This window comes from Trichoplax adhaerens, genomic scaffold, assembly GCF_000150275.1.
Source record: "Trichoplax adhaerens TRIADscaffold_21 genomic scaffold, whole genome shotgun sequence".
NCBI classification, from domain to species: Eukaryota; Metazoa; Placozoa; class Uniplacotomia; order Trichoplacea; family Trichoplacidae; genus Trichoplax; species Trichoplax adhaerens.
This window is the reverse complement of record NW_002060962.1, coordinates 343,706-364,018: the sequence shown is the minus strand read 5'-3', so window position 1 is coordinate 364,018 and position 20,313 is coordinate 343,706. Positions and strand designations below refer to the sequence as shown.

The window sequence follows — 20,313 nt, the reverse complement described above, 5'->3', positions numbered from 1 at the left end:
TTAAATATCATTTATTTATTATAATGTGCATCAGTGTAGGTATAATAACGATAATAAAAGCGGGAAAAGGGTAACTAGTGCATTGATACAATAACATTATACTGTACGTATCAATTTCTATCCTTATTTGCCAAGACGTGAAATGCTGCTTGAAAATGATGCTTAGAGATTCTGGTATGAAATTTTTTTTGTGCATACTGTACGACAGTATCTTTGGTATCCATCCATATTGACTATGATACAGTAGTAGTAGGACTGATGGACAGACAATACAAGACAGAACAGTACAGTAAGATTGGAGTGGTGTCTGTCCGCTGTAGTGTCCGTGAGGCGACGACAAGCGTCCCTCCTTGTTGACAGTACACTCTCCATTGTGCTGTACTGTAGCATACTGCATTAGCTGTAAATCGAGCACTTTCTTTCAGTAGTATTGTTGACAAAATTGGAAGTCTATGGCATAACATAGCGTGCGTAAGGAGTTGGGTTAGGAAATAATCATTTCCTATTTGAGTTGGCCGTTTCTCGTTGCAGTATAAACACTTTGCAGTGGCAAACAAGCCTAATATGATGCATGATACATGTATTCATTGATTACATATTGCTATTAGCAGCACTTGATTAATAACTGTTATGCAAAATCAGCACTGCAGTCCTCTATATTGTACTAAGCTTGAGGTAAAGTTATTGTAGTCTATGACTTACAGTAAGATAGGATATTATAAGAATGAAAATTGAATGTTTATGCTTAGGTTTGCTATCAACCAACTGCAGCCTGTTCATAATTTCAGCCATTTAAAATGTCAACGAGACAATCCATGTCATCCATGATGACTTGATGAGTGGAAAACAACTTTGAAATATCCTATCCATCTATGTTAAAATATCGGTTGTCTAATTTTACAGTATACGATCAAAGTTTGTATTATTGAACCTGTCTGACCCTCTGATACCATTATAATTGGATACAATATATACTTGGTTGTGCACTATTTTAGGTGTAAGAATTCTATCGCTCGCTTTTTAGCGAGCTGTAGGCTAGTAAATAAATAAATATAAATATAACGATGACATCATTTGCTTACAAAGTCTTGGTCTTGGCCTGCCAACATGACTCAGGCTATACTGTACAGTAGTGTACTTGTAAGCGTTTAATGGTACTATACTGTACTGTACAGTACAGTGTACAGTGCACAGTACTGCACATGTGACTGTACCATGTACTGTAGTGTTCTAGAATCGACTGTGCGACCATCATCACTCAAACATGACTCTTCCCATTGCTATTACACCAGCCTAGCCATTGCGTCCCTGGTACAAGACACCGTCGTCGTCAAAAACGACGTAATCAATCGCCCCTGTCGGTACCACTTCAGTCAGTCAAAGTCAACGATTCGAGTTGGTTAAAATTTCACAAAGCAGCCACCATTTTTGATGCCAAAATGCCTCTATTTTCTTCCAATAATACGTTCGATGCCGACGTAGGTTAGTCAAGATAGGAGAATAAGTGTATTTTAGTTGTCGATGGAGTGGTATTAATAAAAAGAAATGGATTGGAATTCTGCAATAGTAACCAGTAGATTGTAGAGAAAATCAATCTTGCCTGTTCATGTTAATATTGTGCTTTGGATATTCTTTTCTTATAGATAAGGTTACCAATGAAACCAATACTTCTGAAGATTGGTCTCTGATTATGGAAATTTGTGATCGTGTTGGCCGTACTGCAAATGGGTAAGACTAATGCTAACCAATATCAATGAAAAGCAATAACTGGCTGTTAACGTAGAAGAAATTGATTTTTTTTTATGATTGTTGTTGTACAAATTGCTCTGATGATAACAAGTATGAGCTTTGTTCAATATTTCCAATGATATCGTTCCTGTTTTTATTGGTAGACCAAAAGAATGCCTTAAATCGATCATGAAAAGAGTTAATCATAAAATTCCTCACGTTGCTATACAAGCATTAACGGTAAAAGAAACAGATCAATTGCTTGCTTAATAATTGTGACCATCAGTGCTAGAGTCTTGATGGATATAAAATACGCGTACAGAGATCACTTTGACATTGTTTGCATGACAAGATGCACTATCGAAAATGTAATATGCGAGTACACTAGTTTACAGTACTAATTCGCTATCAACTTGATTATCACTGCATTTGTAATAGCCATGGAGGATAATCCATGTCCTAAAATTAAAATCCTGTACCTAGACAAGTCATAATGTGATTCTCTTCCGCTTATTTAGCTTCTTGATGCTTGTATGAACAACTGTGGCCAAATATTCCATTTGGAAATTTGTACTAGGCCATTGTCATTGGAAATACGAAATATCATACAAAAAGTAAGTAAAATGATATCCTACTTTTTCTACAATGCATAGAACACCTTTCTAAAAATCCAATGCTCAATGACAATTCATTTGCTGTATACCATTTCCCAAGTAGTCTTTCCAATTTCTCCTGAAATAATGTGATGATCATATTGTATATACTTACACAATCAATTAAATTGCTAAACTATGATTCACGGATATCAATTATATATAATTCATAGCATTCCAATGCTGCTGTTGGCAACAAGATGAAAGAACTATTACAGAAATGGGCTCATATGCTTAAAGATGATCCTAAAGTGACGTAAGGAAATACTACTTATAATAAGTCGCTTTTTAAAAATAATTGGACTTCATACACAGTACAGTACACTATATAGTATTGAAATACAACCTTGATTTATTATTGTTTTAAACTACTGTTGCAATTCTTCCAACAGCTTCTCATTGAAATCAACATGAATACTATTTATATTAGTTCGGTATTTGTAATAGATTTCGACTTGTAGATTGGATTAACCCGTGTTCAATATCTATTTCAATCATAGGTTAATACCAACACTTTACAATAGCTTAAAGAATGAAGGTGTTGAGTTTCCTGCTTTTACACCTGAAATTGTACCTGGGGGAGCAGCCTCTTCCAATCCTACTGAATCGCCGAACTTCACTTCTACATCAAACAAGAATCAACCTAGTAGCGATAGAGCTGCACTACAAGAGGACGAAGATCTTGCTAGAGGTACAAATGACACCACGCTACATGCGATAGTAGATTTCAACTATATTTAGTTCTACATCTTAGTAATATATATTTAATTCGTCATTAAAAGATATCTATTCTTTCAATCGATTATATCAGCAATTGAAATGTCTTTAAGAGATGCAGATAAAACTGGTGCATCCCATTCTTCTCATTCTACGACGGTTAATACTAGTACTCCTGCAACTTATTCTCAGGTAAAATGAATTTATAATATGACATTTAGTTTCTTACCTAACTTCTATTTTAACTATTCTAAATTAGACTTCGACATCAAGTATTTACCCTGTAGTTAAACCACCTTCTCCTAAGTCACTTAGGAAGGTAAGTTGTAGCCCATGTATTATTTTTCACTATCAAATATAGATCTAATGCGCGTGCATTACTATGTTACTAATGGCCATAAGAAATTAATGGGTTGGATGTATATCTATATTATAGGAACTTGAACGACGTAAAGTTCTTGCATTATACGATTTCGAGGCCGCTGAAGATAACGAGTTAACTTTTAAAGCTGGTGACATCATTTCTATCATTGATGATAGGTAGTATAGCACAATGAAGTCTATTACTAGCAATTTGAATGTATGAGATTAGGTTACTTCATGCAATAATTCTGTTTCATACGTTGATATAATAGCGACCCCAACTGGTGGAAGGGAGAGACTCCACATGGGTCTGGACTATTTCCGTCAAATTTTGTTACTTCCGATCTCAATGAACCAGGTTTATTAACAATTTTACTCGGTCTCATCTCTATAACAACATATAATTTTATGACATCCTTTTACGATACTAACTTTTTGCCTGTGGTGTTAAGTACCCAAGTATGAGGTACATCAGGAATTAGAGACGGAAGTAGTAGAGGAATCTGAAGTACAAAATGGTCTTGGAGAGGCAAAACGTTTGTATCTAGCGACAACATTTAAAATTGTAATATAGTATTATTACTACTTTAATTACAATATATTGAATTTTACTTATAGAACCGTCAATGGACGAATATAAAGAAGTTCAAATTGACGAAGTATGAAATAAAATCATAAGCTGAGATCACATTTATTTGCAGAAGTTATTTTCTATCTATAATTAAAAGTAATTATCACCCACAAAAACGTATTTTTAATGTCTGCAATCGTTTTAGGAAAAAATAGATATCACACTTGAGATATTTGGAAAGGCTGATATAACTGTAAATGCAGATACTCAAGAACTTATTGACTTAGAAGGTTGAAGAATTTAACTTAAAATGTTTCCGTTAGATAGGTAAATAGTCATTTTTACTTAATACAAGCGCAATCATATCATTTTATAGATACGTGTAATCGAATGAATTATCAAGTGACTAACAAATTAGAGCGCCTGGAAACGTGAGTCTTTATACCTTGTACAGTAACTTATTTTTGTTTCAATTAAATATTTACACTATTTTTATATTATTATTACCAATAGTAAAGATCAAGAAGTAAATACTTTAAAAAATCAATTTGAAGAAACTCTTGCTCTTTATCAAAAGTAAGACTTGACCTAAATGAACTATTGCTTTTTCGATGTTATTCGAATAACTAAAATTTTTATATTACTTTTCATATTAATAGATTGATGCAAGAGCGGCCGCGATATAGTTCTATCTACGCAGCTTATTCTGCAGCAGGCTTACAACCTGGTACTTTTCTCTTGTCCTTATTTTAATTTGAGAAAAATTTCCATTTCGTTAATGCAATGTTTACATTTATATTTACAGAGATGTCACAGCAGCACTTCCAATCCAACCGTTTGCAAGATAATCAAAGGATGGCACCAATCCAGCAACCTCTACCTCAACAATCTTCACCTCAGCAACTTGTACCTCAGCAACCTTTACCTCAGCAATCCATACCTCAACAACAAGTACCTCAACAACAAGTACCTCAACAACAAGTACCTCAGCAACCTGTACCTCAGCAGCCTGTACCGCAACAGCATATGGTATGTTATCCTTACTGAACTTATTTTTGGCGTATTTAAATTCACTAACCTCTACGATAACAGAAAAGGCCTACAAGCATATTCTTTACGGATAATTATACTATATGTATCTTGGTAGATTCCGCAGCAACCTAATACTCTTGGCTACCAACAACAGCCTACAGGTCCACAAAATTTTTCGCCGGAACAGGTAAATTTTCAAAGTCATTTTTAATTATAGGTGTGAAGCTTCTAAATCAAAAGTAGACTACCATCTATATTTCTGAAATATTTTTGATTTGGGTAAAATTGGAAATTATACAGCACCCAATGATGCAGGGATTGAATCAACAGCCGCAAACTGTTCAATCGCAACAGGTACTGTATATACGACACTTAGAAAAGCAACAAATTTTCCTTCTTAATTCCTTTTCTCAGTACTTATACTTTTATACAATTTTTTTATTCTAGAACATGTACAATCCAGTGTAAGTATACTGTTTAGCTTTGCTGAAAAGATACAAGTTCTTGTCAATGCAAAAGATATTAGTGCTTTTAACATTTTTATACGAAACCATATTCATTACGGTAGAAATCAGTCATCTGGGACGTCTAATGAATTTCCAGTGCAACAATCACAATACTATCACCAACAGCAACCTATCGATCCAAAAGGGGTATATTCTACGTCTCAAGGAGGCACAACCCAACAACAGCCACTACCTCAAATGAACGCACAACCTCAATATAACATGTATCCACAAGCAGCAAATCAATTTAATTCGAAGGTACCGTTTACCCAGCCACATCTCATGCAATAATATAAGCGTTGGGAAGATATTCTTTATTAGTACATATCGAATCGTTAGGAACATACTTCCATGTTTATTTTTTGTGACATCATGTACTGTACTGAAAGCTAACGGTTGTCATATTCTTGAGTTGGTATGTCGCTTTATGTGATATCCTGACTATTTCTTCGTAATATGTTGGTAGGAAAAGTGTTTGAAATTGACCCGTTTTAGTTGCTTACAGGAATGGCATGTCACTTAAACATAATAGACCTGTACAGCTATTTTTATTTGTATAATTCGTTACAATATATAAAAATTAATTAATCATAGAATTAACAAAAGACTGGATCATAAATTCTTGTTTATTATACATGTGTTATTACTTAGGTCTAGATGTCAAATATTTAATCTGTGTACGGGTATTGTAATTATATTTAATGATCCAACGTGGAGAACAATACTGTATTGGATTAGTACTTATTAAAGATAGCAAGCATATAGATTTTCAATTTGTATCAGTAGATTGGAATTGCACGTTGCATAATACTAGGGCCATTACTTACTAACCTAGCTTAACAAAAAAAAACATTTTCAACAAAAGGTCATACTCTTTATTTGCATTAACTCGTGATGATTTATATTTCGCGGCTGATTGATTACAGAGTATGCAGATATTCCAGTAACAACAAATAAGTATTATGAAGCTAACTGGATAATTTATTAAAGAGAAATTTTTTAACCGCATATAATATGTATAGCAAGTTATCCTCAATTCATTGGCATCGGTGTCTGTATGTACGTGTAAATGAAGATACAATGTATACGGATATGCAATTCGCTACTACAACTGTTGGGCATGCTTACAAAAAACGTTCCTACACAGTTGCGGTACGGTATTCCTTACTCAAATATCCGAAATTTTAACGATCTGAAATTCTTTGTCCAATAAAGTAATTTGCAGAATTATTATCAGTATTGCATGATTTATCTATCACCTATAATTACCGTACTGATATTAAATATGGCTACAACGTTGAGATGTAATTATTTGGATTCAATAGAAGAAACAAGATTGTCACCCAATAATCGAAAGTCTTGTAGAATACTTTCTTTATCTGGGCACATCAGCAGCTTTTTTGAACTCCCCTGTTAAGGCAATAAGTCCAGTTGTTAGAAGAGAAATATTTTTAGTTTCAAACACCTGCTACTTGATATAATAAATATTTAGAAAGTTTGTAAAATCCTATGACAATGTACCTGTTTCCTGATATTTTTATAATACATTTCATTAACCTTGAAAATTCATAAACGTCATTTACGTTAATTAAATTTTAGAATAATGAAATTTCGGTTACAAAAATACAGTATCAACAGTACTTTAAATGATTGTAATTTGAATGCATCAGGCTTCCAGACCACAGCAATGAAGTCGCCACCATACTTGTTATAAAAGAATAAAGCAATATCTCCAAAGGCATCCTAAAAGTTCATTATAGTAGATTATTACTCAATAACCTATATTGAAATTTAGGCAATATTTACCTCTAGTTCTTTAAGGTAGTACTCAACAGGATCGAAATTAACGACGGGCATATATTTCTTATTTAAATCGCTATGGCATTCAGTGACTACACTGTCAATGCCTTCGTGGAATCGACAAACGTTTTCTAGATTTAAATTAATAATCACATCATAGTCCTCCATTGGAGTTCGAAATATTTTCTACCAATAGAATAAAAGCTTCAGAGATATATACGTTCCATCCAATCGATTGCAATATATACCAACAACAAAATTACAGTTAAATAATTTACTGTCTTAGCAATGGCTTACCATAAAATCAACCTTTTCCGATGCACATGTTGACAATTGCTTAATCAGAAGATTATAGGACTCGCTGGCTAACAATGTTAGCCTATGCAGTATCGAATTTGTAAGTTTCGAAGTAGTTAAAAGTTGATTTAATTTCTTTTTCGGAACGGCGACGAACATTGCTGGAAATTTAGATCTATTCTCTCTAAAGTCCGTTCCTATTTCTACCATATCAGAGCCTAAGGTATCAGAGATAGTAATTCTATATTTTTTGTGTCATGTCATTAACGCATTAATGTTCATAGCTTTTGTACTATTGAACGCACCACTGAATTCTTCGTTTAAGTTAACAAGTAATGGGAAGTTTAACCAATCAAAAGTAGAAATAAGTTTAAGAAACCTCAACAGCCCATTAATCTCCGACCTATCAACGTTAAAAGATACTACCAAAGTTACCTTTCTTAAATGTATATTACAGAAAGCATTTATGTTATCCTACCCAGGCTTATCGTAGGTTTCCGGATTTAGATAAAGAGAAGCCACAATAACTTCAATGCATTCTTCGGTAACATAGCCACAAAGTTGGTGGGATGAAATCCATCTCTTGGCTAATCGAACGGTGGTACTGTATGAATGATACTGTTCATTCACACTAAAGTATATTGAAACGAGAGTCAGTTTAGTGCACTGCCTTGTACATAGGAAGTCGTTACTTTGTCAAAAATAATTAGGACAAATACCCGTTTATCATGGTAGCAAATTGAGGTAGCAAGATGGTAGTTTTCTCTAATTCAGCAGCAAGTAATTCATTTCCTTCATTTTCAACTAATCGTATTAAACCTGGCTCTCTATGATAAGCAACACGCACTCGAAATACGTAGCCATCCTAGTGTTAAATGATTCAAAAGTCGATTAAAGTGTAAAATTTTATTCTTAACTTAATATAGATCACATAATAGAGCGCATAAAGTTAGTATTTACTTTGAAAACGTCAATGTAGTTGGTTTGACCAACCGCCAGCAACGAGTAATGCTGAGATAGTAATCTAGCAATTTCTAGGTGAAGCGCAGATTTAACTCGTTGTACGGCTTCTGCATTTTGAGGCCAATCGCCACTTAATTCCATGCTGCATACAGCTAGTGTAAGACAATTGTGAACATATATTAATATCGCTGTAAATAAACTTGATGACTACTGAATACTAAATGATATAAATCAGACATAGTAATAACCTTCATTAGCAGGAATCCATTCAGGACATGTCTTATTCGCAGTTGGTAGTAAAACATTTTTGGCAACATTTCGAAATTGTACATCGTCGGAAAGCCTGGTGCGACTTTTAAAACGTTTCGCTGGCTTTGATGGAAATAACTAAAATATTTCATGATGGCATATTACATCCAATGCATGATCACAATATAAAACTAAGCAATTGTAGCATTAAAATGATGTTCTCAACTGGAGTACTAAATTCTAGAGCATCAAAAATTTGATTTAAAGTTAACTTACTTCGGTATGCCTAAAAACAGGACTGATTCCTTGAATTGTATTGATACTTAATGATAAACCTTTCAACAAACGCAGCTGCTTGCAGAGCTCATTAAAAGACTTTATAATTGAGATAGCATCTTCTGTAGCGTTATTATTACAGAAAGGCAGTTTAGATTTCTCGTCCTCGTATGTTATCGCTAATGTATGATCTAATTGGCCGGCAATATAGTTAACATTTTCTGGAGAAATTTTACCATGTCTGATTAATTATTAAATAAATTTAAGTTAAGATTTGTTGCGGACATACAGGATACCTTGTAGATCCTATAATTACTGTAGTAACTTACAGCTGCAATAGATATTTTACGATTCGTTCGCAAATAAATCTCCTCTCTGCTATATTCTTGCATTGCCAAATAGCTGCTTCCTTAATAGCGCCGTCTTTAAACCTTCGTAATTCTGACTTCTCACCCCAAAATTTTCTAAATAATTCCGCAGCCTAATCGAAGTTTATTATATAGTATAACGAATGGTATCAAGAACCTAAATAACAGAAATAATAAATATAATTTAATCTATAAGTCATATCTACCTGTGAGTCTTCAGCCGATGGACCCATTTCTACAATGGAAGAATATTGTTCTGTATCAAGTGATAAGCCGATGGTTACAGTTTCACTTTCTGCAGGCGGCATCTTAGTAATTGGCCACTATAAGCGAATAAAAAGCATTTCATAGTTGAATAAAATATATTAGATAGTATTTTAAAATTCGAAATTTTACCTTTGAAATATCTTCAGGCATAACAGAAATCAATTTAACTCTTTTATTTAAACCTTTTTGAAGGATAACCATTAACCAGCGTAGCATGACTGGTCGTAAATGATTGCATCTGCTGATAAGATACTCTAACACTTCTTGTCCAATATTAGCTTTTTCTATTTGTGGTAACTGTTTTAACCTGGTTTAAATTCAACGTACAGATTCAATGGTTAGCCAATAAAGACAGAAATCATGTTTATTACCATTAATCCGAAAAATATCATCAATTTAATTTATAATAGCTTATTTTGAATACTTTTTTTCCATGCATTTTTAATGATAACAGCTGTCAAGGACTTACGTAATATAGTGATCATATTTTGTAAAGTATGGTACTTTTTTCACGAAAAGGTCAGAGAAAACATCGCTAGAGCTGCTATCGAGATGTCGCAGTGACGAGGAGGCTGCATGACGTAACTGTAACAAATCAGAATATAATAATTTAAGAGCGTACAATTTGTAAAGATGAATATAAATTTATAATACCGAACTGTAATAATTAAGAGCATTACTATTGCAGGATTATAATTGTTACTAACTTCATCGTATGAAATTTTCGTTAAGTTGGCGGCTAAATTTAAGTATCCAGAAGAGTCGATAAAAACCACTTCAAAAACTGTAGAAAATTCTGCAGTAGATGGCTATAAAAAATTTAGAGCGGACTGTTATATAGATATTTGAAAAATATAAAAGAAGCTCATAATCTGAATATTGAAATTACAATATTGGAATTGTCCTGTTCCGCAAGTGTTATTCCATTGGTAGACCAGTCGGATGACGCTATTCCAACAAAAAAGTCCAGGTGATAAAAAATGTTAATGCTTGTATGTAAATTTTTCTTCGAATTTTATTGATTTCTATCTGTGTAATAATTAATACCATCTTATTTTATCGTACAATCGTATTATGATACCTAATTGTATAAGGAAGATCCTTAAAATCTGATAAGAGCTCATTTGCAAGTTGAGTTTCTTTTTCTTTAATAAGTAAATCAAAAACATTGAAGCAAGAAATCCATTCAATCCGTTTATCCCTTTATTAAATTCACGTTGGTATAGCCATATCTTGATTAAGGTAATGGCATCAATTAAAGATTGACTTTGTCGCGTTGCTTGATAAATCTCCCTCAGGTGGCGGCCGAAGCTCATATCTACCAATATACCATGATTGTAATGAGGTGTTGGCGGGCCTAACCGTTGAGTTTCTTCATTTAATTTACTCTCTATCGTTGGATAAAATTCATATCTTATATTATCTTTAGTTGGCTTTAATTGACTTAATTTGAACGCTGACTGATTAATGCAAGGGTATAAACGAATGGTAAAGTAGCGATTAAATCGTTCCGGTGCTGCTTTTATAACTAAGATTGGCTTAAGTGGGTCTCCATTCATTGTTGAATACTGGACTTCTTGACAGATATCACTCTGATTTAAATGATAAGCCAAATGTGCTAAGTAAAGTGCACGTCGGTAATAATATCTAGCATTGATGTGATCTCTAGAATTTAAACATTCCTGAAATACACAAAACACAAATTATTACTTTACGAGTATATCTTGTGTTAATAAATTTAATTTTGTACACTAATCAATTTTTAAATTTTAATTATAAGTATAGCGATTGAGACCTGCGGTATCTCTACGGTAACATCCACGTTGACTATTGGCTTGGTAATGGTACCAATCATATAGCTGCCAACAACAGCAATGACAGTCGGGGTTTTAAATATAAATTTGCCCTTGATAGTCTGCACATCTTTTAAATGAAGAGGTATCTGAATGCCATCAGGTTTGCAGGATAAACTATCAAATTCAAGTTCCTGTTGATTGTCATCGGGTATATTGATTAAGCAGTTACGTAAAGCATGAAGAAAAAGATCTAATTTTTTATTTCTTTTCTTCTTTAATTTAACTTCTTTTAATAATTCATCAATTTGCATACGAAATAATCCAGATCGATAGAGACTTTCAGTTTCTTTGATGGTAAATAATTCATCTCGAGTCAGAGGTGCATATAAACTTTTTTTCTTCTTTTTGACAACTTTGCCTTCATCAGTATCAGCATGATCGGACTGTGAAGCATTTTCCTATATGGTCAATTAAAATATATACATATATATATATATTATCCAATAAGCTGTATCAGTAATTCAATATAACCTGTTCTAGGTATATCTATTGCCTATTATGCCTACGAGAAGTGTATCGTGCATAGTCCCGTACAATTTGAAACCAAAATTGGACACGAGTCGTATGCCCGTCCTCGTATGTGTTGTACAGTATACTGTATATGCGTGTGTATTGCCAGAAATAAGAAATTTTTTTTAACCGATAATGTAGTTGATGTATGCCTCTATAAAATACGTAGCAATCATTCTACCTATATGGCTACACCTGTATGATGATAAGAACGTCTTACAAGGTATAATTTTGGGCCAATCAAAGTGCCAATCTACATTCACTATTTTGCAATGTTTGCTAATTCAAAGTACTACAGCAAGCTGCTAAACCAAGCTAAATTGTAGCTAATGATGGTTCCACTCATTTATCTCAACATTGGCTATAAAATGTAACATTACCTTTCTTTTAAGATGATCGGCTTTCTTGGATTTCATGTCGGTAGAGCTTGACAGGATGGCTGAGCAAATGAGTAAACTACTTACGTGAAATGATAAATCAAGTGAGTTTATCTACAGCTACAAATGATGATACAGTACAAGCTCAAAATGGTCAACAGCTGAAATAAAACCAGGACAATCACCAGTATTCCAATATTACAGATCGTACTTTAATATTTAAGCTAGCGAACGACTATCTAACTATGGCAATCTAGCTATAGACATTGTTAATATACTGAATGTAGTCCAATTGCTTGAATAAACCTCAACAATAATTGCTTACTTTCAACTTTCTGATCCTAAATCGAGCTGCTTGCCTGGCTGCAATGCTTCATCCAAAACTGCCAGTCTGACTCCCTCAGGGTAGATGTCAGGGTTAGGTCTCTCGTGAGCCATTTCCTCCCTACAGAATAGTATTCGCGTTCAATCATTGCGTATTCCGTATAGAACTCAGGTCTGAATGGCTCCGTTTCAGTTACCACGTGTGCTTACGTCACAGAGAACTGGACTCCATCCGGTAGGACTGTGCGGTAGCGTATGCGTAGTAGTGGGCATGACATTGATTTCGCACTTAATTGTCCAAGATAGCATAGTGGAATAGTTATCGGAATCAAAATTAATGTCGCTCAATGTGCCCAATCATGGACTTGAACCGAATCATTTTGAGTCCGTCCGTTGATCGATCGATCGTTTGTTGCCTCTTTTATATTATATCGTCCGCTTTACTGAGTCCAATCCCTTATCGATTAGATACTGTTTGATACCTATACATCGATTCGATTCCTGCTATCCATTCAACCAATTCTCTCTACTATACAGTACAGTATCACATCGCTATAATTATTTGATATTTATGTATTCTGCCTACATGCGAACGACTAAGCCTAGGAAATGATGATTCAACGAGAAAGCCTACGAAGTTATTCAGTCCATAGAGTTCATAAACAACGTCTATGATTCAATTTAAGACGGAAGGATTTAGTAAGAAATATTAAGAGCATGGCAGTTCAACTTTCACAGGCAGCCAAACTGCAAACGTACAGTACAGTAGGGTCATCGTACTGTACACTGTACACTGTACACTGTACCATGACTACAGTATGGCAAAAGACAACGCATTGTTGTCTACGGTGTACAGTACAGTACAGTACGTAATAGTGCTGTACAGTACACTGTACCATGGCTACAGTACTGTACAGTACTGTACAGTATGACAAACAAAGCATTGATGGCTACAGTGTACAGTACGTGATAGTACTGTAAATTGTACACTGTACACTGTACCGTGACTACAGTATGACAAAGCATTTCTGGCTACAGTGTACAGTGTACAGTAGTGACTGTACGTACTGTACGACGGGCTGAAAGTACTGTGCAGTACAGTACTATACTGTTACTCCATCTCCAACAGAATAGAAATCAGTGAGAAAGCGCTCGTTTAAAATCCCATAAAATCTTTTCCAATCACCATTTTTCCAGCTTACACGCAAATCTTTCCTTATTAATCGTTCTTACTGTAACATAATCATGGATAGACTGCTTAGATTAGGGTCTGGCGGTTTGCCTGGTGTTGGACAGGTAATTTTAACGATGGAAATTGTAGAGAGAAACTTTGTTGTTCAACGGGCAATAACAATGAGGATACCGATGGATTGCCCTTCGAAGTCAAATGCTCGGCAAAAGGACAATTTCTCTTGTTGATTATATTGTGTATCAGGGTGTATATTGTTGTCTTAAGCAAGTGCATAACTAGCATGATCAATTCATTTTATATCATTGTATATTAATTGACTATACTGACGTAGAGCTGAGCCTAAAAAGTATGTTACAGTACTTGATAGTAGGGGAGAGCAGCGGTTTTTTTTCTACCTTGTCATGGTTGATAAGATGATATCCATTGAATTGCTAACTTTCTCTTTTCGATAGCCTCCACCAGAAGCACCTAATGTAGACACTGCTGAGCAAGTATATATTTCTTCTTTGGCTTTATTAAAGGTAAGACTTGTACTTGCAAAATAGGCAAAAGATACTGTACTTTAGTAGTTATGATAACTAGTTTGCAGAGGAATACAAGCGTCCCAAAACCATTCGTTTTGATGATATGAATCAATTCTAGAGAGTATTATCAATACTTTACTACCGTTATTTTATGTAATGAGTGCAGTAGATAAATCAATAATCAGTTGAGATTTGATTTTGTAGCCTTGAATAACTTATAAAATTTGACAAAATATAACTTACATTAATACTTTTAATGGAAGATAATATGCCTACTATACTGTACTATGTCTACAATATTAAATACATTGCAATTAGCATTCTTTTCTTATTAATTCTTCTAATCAAATATTTTTCTCGACTGCGAATTTCTTTACAGATGCTTCGTCATGGTAAGTTATCTACACATATGTAGACCTGATAGATACACCACCGTACAAGATTGACGTACGGTATAGGTATCAGTGATGTATAGACTATGATAGCCTTTGAATTGATAATACTACACCAATCATAACCGGATAGGTCGTGCTGGAGTTCCGATGGAAGTTATGGGTTTAATGTTGGGTCAATTTGTTGATGAATATACAGTTCGAGTTATCGACGTATTTGCTATGCCGCAAAGTGGAACGGTTAGCATCAACTAAATGAATTAATACAGTATCAGCTTCTATATCAATTTTTATAGTAAAACTATCAAAATTTAATATATTGATGACCGGACGGTCAATGCAGGTTGTGTCAGTAGCTATATCTGCTTTATGTATACTCTAATTAGTTCATATCCAGTCATTGTTATTGTACATTTAAATTGCCGATAATGTATATTAAACCGTTGTTATTAACGTAAATCATAGAAAAAATGAACAACATTTACAGTAAAAAATGTAGATCGTTACGATTTTATTGACTTTATCAACGATGCGTAACCCTATTACAAGGACGTAATTTAGCAAAGGCTAAATAAATAAATTCTTATTTTCTTTTTTATCATTCATCAACAGGGTGTCAGCGTTGAAGCAGTTGATCCAGTCTTTCAAGCGAGAATGTTAGATATGCTTAAGCAAACTGGAAGGTAAGAATAGATAGACCCGAATATTTTTTTCTTAGTTGGCCAACTACGAATAACATGACTATATATATCTATCCATGTAGACCAGAAATGGTAGTTGGATGGTATCATTCCCATCCTGGCTTTGGTTGCTGGCTGTCAGGTGTGGATGTAAATACTCAGCAGGTAAAATAACATTAAAATTAATTTTTGCATTAAAAGCTGTGTTAAATTAAAAATCATATTTCTGAATCAACTAACTGGATTTTAAATTTTTAGAGCTTTGAAGCTTTGTCAGAACGAGCTGTTGCTGTCGTTGTAGATCCTATCCAAAGTGTTAAAGGCAAAGTAGTTATTGATGCATTTCGATTAATTCATCCTACCTTGATTATGGTAGGCCACGAACCTCGACAGGCAACATCTATTATAGGACATTTGCAAAAACCGTCTATCCAGGTACTGTACAAACATAAATCTTGAGTAAAAATCAGGCTTGCTATTTTATTTCAGCTAATCTGTAGCATTTTTTAGTCACCTTATCATACTACTTGTATTTTAATGTAATTACTTAATCGATTTTTAAGGCGCTGATCCATGGATTGAATCGTAGTTATTATTCTATGGTTATAAATTATCGCAAGAATGAATTAGAACAGAAGGTATACGAGTTGTGGTTACACGATTAAAATAATTCATTTCTATCTATCGCCCTAATATTAGTGAAATTATTATAGATGTTAATGAAATTACATAAAAAAAGTTGGGTTGATGGTCTACAGCTAGACGACTACAAGGAACATAATGAGTCGAACGAAAAGATTTTAAAGGTTTAGCTACTATTTACGATATCTTATCATTGTAAATCTTATGATAGACTACAGCTTAAACAATCCTCTACCCTTGCAATAGGATATGGTGCGGCTGTCAAAAGAATACGTAAAGGTTAAAAAAATTCTTTAATCATAGAATTGATATTTTTACATGGTTCATTGTAAAAAATAATTATTCTATTTATTTACTCTTAATATAGTCTGTAGAGGAAGAAGATAAATTAACTACCGAACAGCTTGCTATTCGTAATGTTGGCAAACAGGTAATGTTTTTTCTCAAGAAAAATGTAACCAACATTTCACTGATATTCTAAAAGTCAAGACTAATAATTAAATTGGAACTATTATGGACTCTCATTGTACAGTATGTAGTCAATGTTACTACTATCACGCAAGTGATAAAGAATGCTATTTCATTTTCTATACTAGGATCCGAAGCGTCACTTAGAGGAATGCGTTGATGTTTTGATGACCTCTAATGTTTCCCAGTGTTTAGGAGCAATGTTGCATAATGTCGTTTTTTAAAGTTTTCCTATCAAGTTGATATTGTAATTTCGGCAACAAATGGCAGATGTTATACTCAAGTATGATTCTTAAATACAACTCTGCTAATGATTAATTCTTGTATTTGACTTTATTTGCGTGAAAACTGTACCTAGTTTATTAGGGAAGTTAAGTATAAAACATTGCCATTCGGTTGTCGAGTAAAAATACTGTTCTTTGTAATATTCTATTTCTAAGGCTGTTATCTGCTGTGTCCCAGCACGAGAGCTAATACAATATTGATCGTAATAAATAAAATTGGTCCTACTACGACTGAGGACATTTGCAATGAATGAATTTTATAGTACACATAGTCCAGGAATGTACGTATGCCATTAACGACTTTGTTCTTGAATGTCAAAATCGTTATCTAAAGAGGCATTATTTGACGCAATTGTACGTACGTGCAACAGTAAATAAATGGATAATACTACTCACGCTTCAGAAAATCAATCCTTTATGGCAAGATTTTATCTAATACGATAAATATTCGTCGCAATGCCAAGTACCACAAATAATATCGTATAATTCATTAAATTAGTACTTTATGTAAACGTTTTTAATTTAAGTACAGCAATTTAGGAAAATGATCCGACAGTTTACAGGTACAAAGAATAATAATGACAAGTGTACAACTTCAAGTTCAGAATGAACTTCGACAACGACTTTCAAAAGGAAAATAGGATCTTCATAATGATGAATTTATGCTACAAAATAATATACTGTATAAAATGCTATATAACATTAAGAAGGAAATTCAATCTTTGCCTGGATCAAACACCTTCTAACACTGGAATGTAAGTCTCTAGAAGGTTTAAAGTCGTCTTTTCTGCGTGCTTATATAAAAAACTAGAAAAATTCAGAAAAGAGTGTTTATGTCATGAGTCAATGACTACATTACGTTATACCCTAGCAAAAGAATAACTTGTAGAGATTAGCTTACCATTATTGCCTCTAATGAATGCATCACCATACTTGTTTTTTAGCTAAAAGAAAAATAATACAAGTTAATAATAACAGCTTACGATAGCATAAACCATTATCACATCATGTAAGCATGATACTAGGAAAGTCTATTTGTAAGTTGAAATGCCTGTACGCCATGAAATACAGAAATTTAATGATTATACAGTTGTCTTACAACACCTAGAGTACTTATCATGGTAATCAGTAACCAAAAGCAAGTATAAACTAACTCTATATATTATTCATATAATATTACGACACGTTGTATGTGTTTCATACAGTATAAGAAATGAGTGATTTGAACAACAAAGGATTACCAATACCACATACTTGTCCATTAATATATTCCTCGGTTTGTTCCAAAGCGATATTCATGTAACCATCAAGGCAAGTCAAAATCCCTAAAATGTTTGATTGCAATATTAATTATGAATGAGTTGATATCTAATCGTATTCCATCAAGTTTCACGTTAAGAGTATGGATAATAGCATCAAAAGCTGGTAGTACTGCATTGAACTGCATTTGCAGCAGCTTGTCTTCCAATCGATCCATGATAAAATAGTTTTTAACATATTGAATGACTACTACTAGAGATAGGGCAGACAGTGAATAAATTTAGCAAAGCTAAGGCTTAGTATAAAGTAATTACGTGATATCATACACTGTGCATTGTACAATGTACAATCGTATATTCAATTTCGCGGTATTCTGTGTATCAGGTAGAATGCTGTAGGAATCATGGAGGATTTTGGTGTTCAAAGTAATGAAACCAAGTCTATCCAACTATGATAGAGTATGGATTTCTATTGTATATTGACTGAGTATCGACTGTTGTTATGACTTTCAAATTTTTAGAGCCAAAGACAGGTAGTCAATCTCGATTAAGATTATAAAATCGATCGATTGGGTTGCTCAATCTTGTATCTTGGTACTCGCTCAATGTGCTACATACAGTTCGACCTAAATGGATGATTTCTACTTCATTACCTCTGTAATCTACTCCGGAGTTGAGCTTGACGACCACTGGCCTGCCAATCACATTCTTTAAAAATTCACTTGGTGTCTGTTTCTTACTCATTTTCTTGACCTTTATTTTATCCTTCAAAATAATCGGCGATGGCTGGCAGTAAATTAACGCTGTTTTAGTTAAAATGTTAGCCTCGATGGAGTTTCCAACTTCCAAGTACTTCCAAGTATGAGCCAGCTGAAGGTACGCGCAAACCGTAGTGTATTTCGACTTGCTAATCTCAATCTCTCATTACAGTAGACTGCAGCAGTATCGCGCTTACGGAGGTACAGTACAGTACATCGAACTCACGAAGGACTTTGCTGGGACAGTACATAGTACTGTAGCATTGTACAGTACAGTGTACTGTACAGTGCACACTCAATCTTCAAGGCGAAGCGCACATGCAATATGACATTCATGCCAGTCTGAAATGACTGCAATTTTGAGCGACAATACAACAGGATTGATTGAGACTTTTCTGTCACCGACATCATGTCTAGTCTATGAAGGAGAGAGCAACTGCTCAAGAGTTCATTGCCCAAAATTGTGTAGGTTAACTACTACTTCATGGTCATCGGACTGTGTCAGGACTGAACTGTACTGTACACTGTACACTACAGTGTACAGTACTGTACTGTACTGTACTGTATTGTACAGTATACTGTACTGTAATGCACCAGAGCGTACCTGCACACTGTACACTGTACACTGTACAGTGCCGTACAGTAATACGCATACTCAGCAACAGCATGTACACTCATTATACAGTACAGTACGGTGCAGTACTGCACTGCACTATCCACTTTCACTAATGGCCAATGGAAGTGCAATAAAGGCTTTTGTACGGCCATTTTTACGGTCAAATCAACTTCATTTTTGAATATGTAGAATTCAATTTGAGTTACTTAAACAGGGTTAAAAATTCCCTAAAATGCGTAAAAAAAATCCAAAATTTCTATATTTAAATATTTTATTTCTAATTAAGCTTTATTGGCCGTAAATGAATATTTTAAAAAGAGAACATTCGAGTGAGCATCAGAATTCGACCGAAAAAAAATGATGGCGTCCGTTGAAAAAATCATCAGTCGACTTAAGAGCGTGCTGTGACGAATTGAAAAATTTGTAACAGCTTAATAATCCACTCTGTAGCCTGTTAAAGAGCTTCATATATCGTATAAGCAGGAGAATAAAGCTTAAAAATAGGAAACTTCTTTCTGTGGATACGAAATAAGAAGTGCTATAATTTTGAGGTTTTAACAGCTTTTAGACTAGGTTTGTGCATGGTCAATTTTCTTTATTGCACTTTCATTGGCCATTACAGTGCAGTACTACAGTATATT

At 34.0% G+C, this 20,313-nt stretch overlaps 4 protein-coding genes across 4 annotated transcripts; 2 read left to right on the top strand and 2 right to left on the bottom strand.

Annotated features, from left to right (window-relative positions):
- Window positions 1-1,439: 1,439 nt before the first annotated feature.
- Window positions 1,440-6,093, top strand: TRIADDRAFT_64319 (uncharacterized protein; the record flags this gene model as incomplete). The annotated part of the gene is made up of 21 exons (XM_002117090.1): window positions 1,440-1,482; window positions 1,644-1,728; window positions 1,893-1,968; window positions 2,247-2,342; window positions 2,555-2,637; window positions 2,882-3,072; window positions 3,193-3,290; window positions 3,358-3,417; window positions 3,535-3,638; window positions 3,734-3,819; window positions 4,080-4,120; window positions 4,238-4,322; window positions 4,409-4,463; window positions 4,546-4,608; window positions 4,692-4,759; window positions 4,838-5,061; window positions 5,180-5,251; window positions 5,365-5,418; window positions 5,512-5,528; window positions 5,633-5,828; window positions 6,037-6,093. The coding sequence occupies 21 exons, from the start codon at window positions 1,440-1,442 to the stop codon at window positions 6,091-6,093; spliced, it is 1,854 nt and encodes a 617-aa protein (XP_002117126.1).
- A 785-nt stretch (window positions 6,094-6,878) lies between these two features.
- TRIADDRAFT_32058 (uncharacterized protein) lies at window positions 6,879-11,996 on the bottom strand (the record flags this gene model as incomplete). The annotated part of the gene is made up of 18 exons (XM_002117019.1): window positions 6,879-6,980; window positions 7,212-7,313; window positions 7,377-7,556; window positions 7,668-7,885; window positions 7,973-8,070; window positions 8,146-8,298; window positions 8,387-8,532; window positions 8,628-8,782; window positions 8,879-9,017; window positions 9,156-9,396; window positions 9,485-9,636; window positions 9,730-9,846; window positions 9,920-10,097; window positions 10,260-10,375; window positions 10,498-10,599; window positions 10,680-10,738; window positions 10,872-11,472; window positions 11,586-11,996. Coding segments are annotated over 18 exons (3,270 nt in total), but the record flags the coding sequence as incomplete, so codon positions are not given.
- Window positions 11,997-14,102: 2,106 nt separating this feature from the next.
- On the top strand, window positions 14,103-16,979 carry TRIADDRAFT_32120 (non-ATPase proteasome 26S subunit; the record flags this gene model as incomplete). The annotated part of the gene is made up of 12 exons (XM_002117089.1): window positions 14,103-14,153; window positions 14,502-14,570; window positions 14,953-14,965; window positions 15,099-15,205; window positions 15,578-15,648; window positions 15,729-15,810; window positions 15,904-16,080; window positions 16,209-16,283; window positions 16,359-16,451; window positions 16,534-16,566; window positions 16,655-16,717; window positions 16,884-16,979. The coding sequence occupies 12 exons, from the start codon at window positions 14,103-14,105 to the stop codon at window positions 16,977-16,979; spliced, it is 930 nt and encodes a 309-aa protein (XP_002117125.1).
- Window positions 16,980-17,811: 832 nt separating this feature from the next.
- TRIADDRAFT_31943 (uncharacterized protein) lies at window positions 17,812-19,042 on the bottom strand (the record flags this gene model as incomplete). The annotated part of the gene is made up of 4 exons (XM_002117018.1): window positions 17,812-17,846; window positions 17,941-17,983; window positions 18,294-18,364; window positions 18,952-19,042. The coding sequence occupies 4 exons, from the start codon at window positions 19,040-19,042 to the stop codon at window positions 17,812-17,814; spliced, it is 240 nt and encodes a 79-aa protein (XP_002117054.1).
- Between the last annotated feature and the right edge of the window lie 1,271 nt (window positions 19,043-20,313).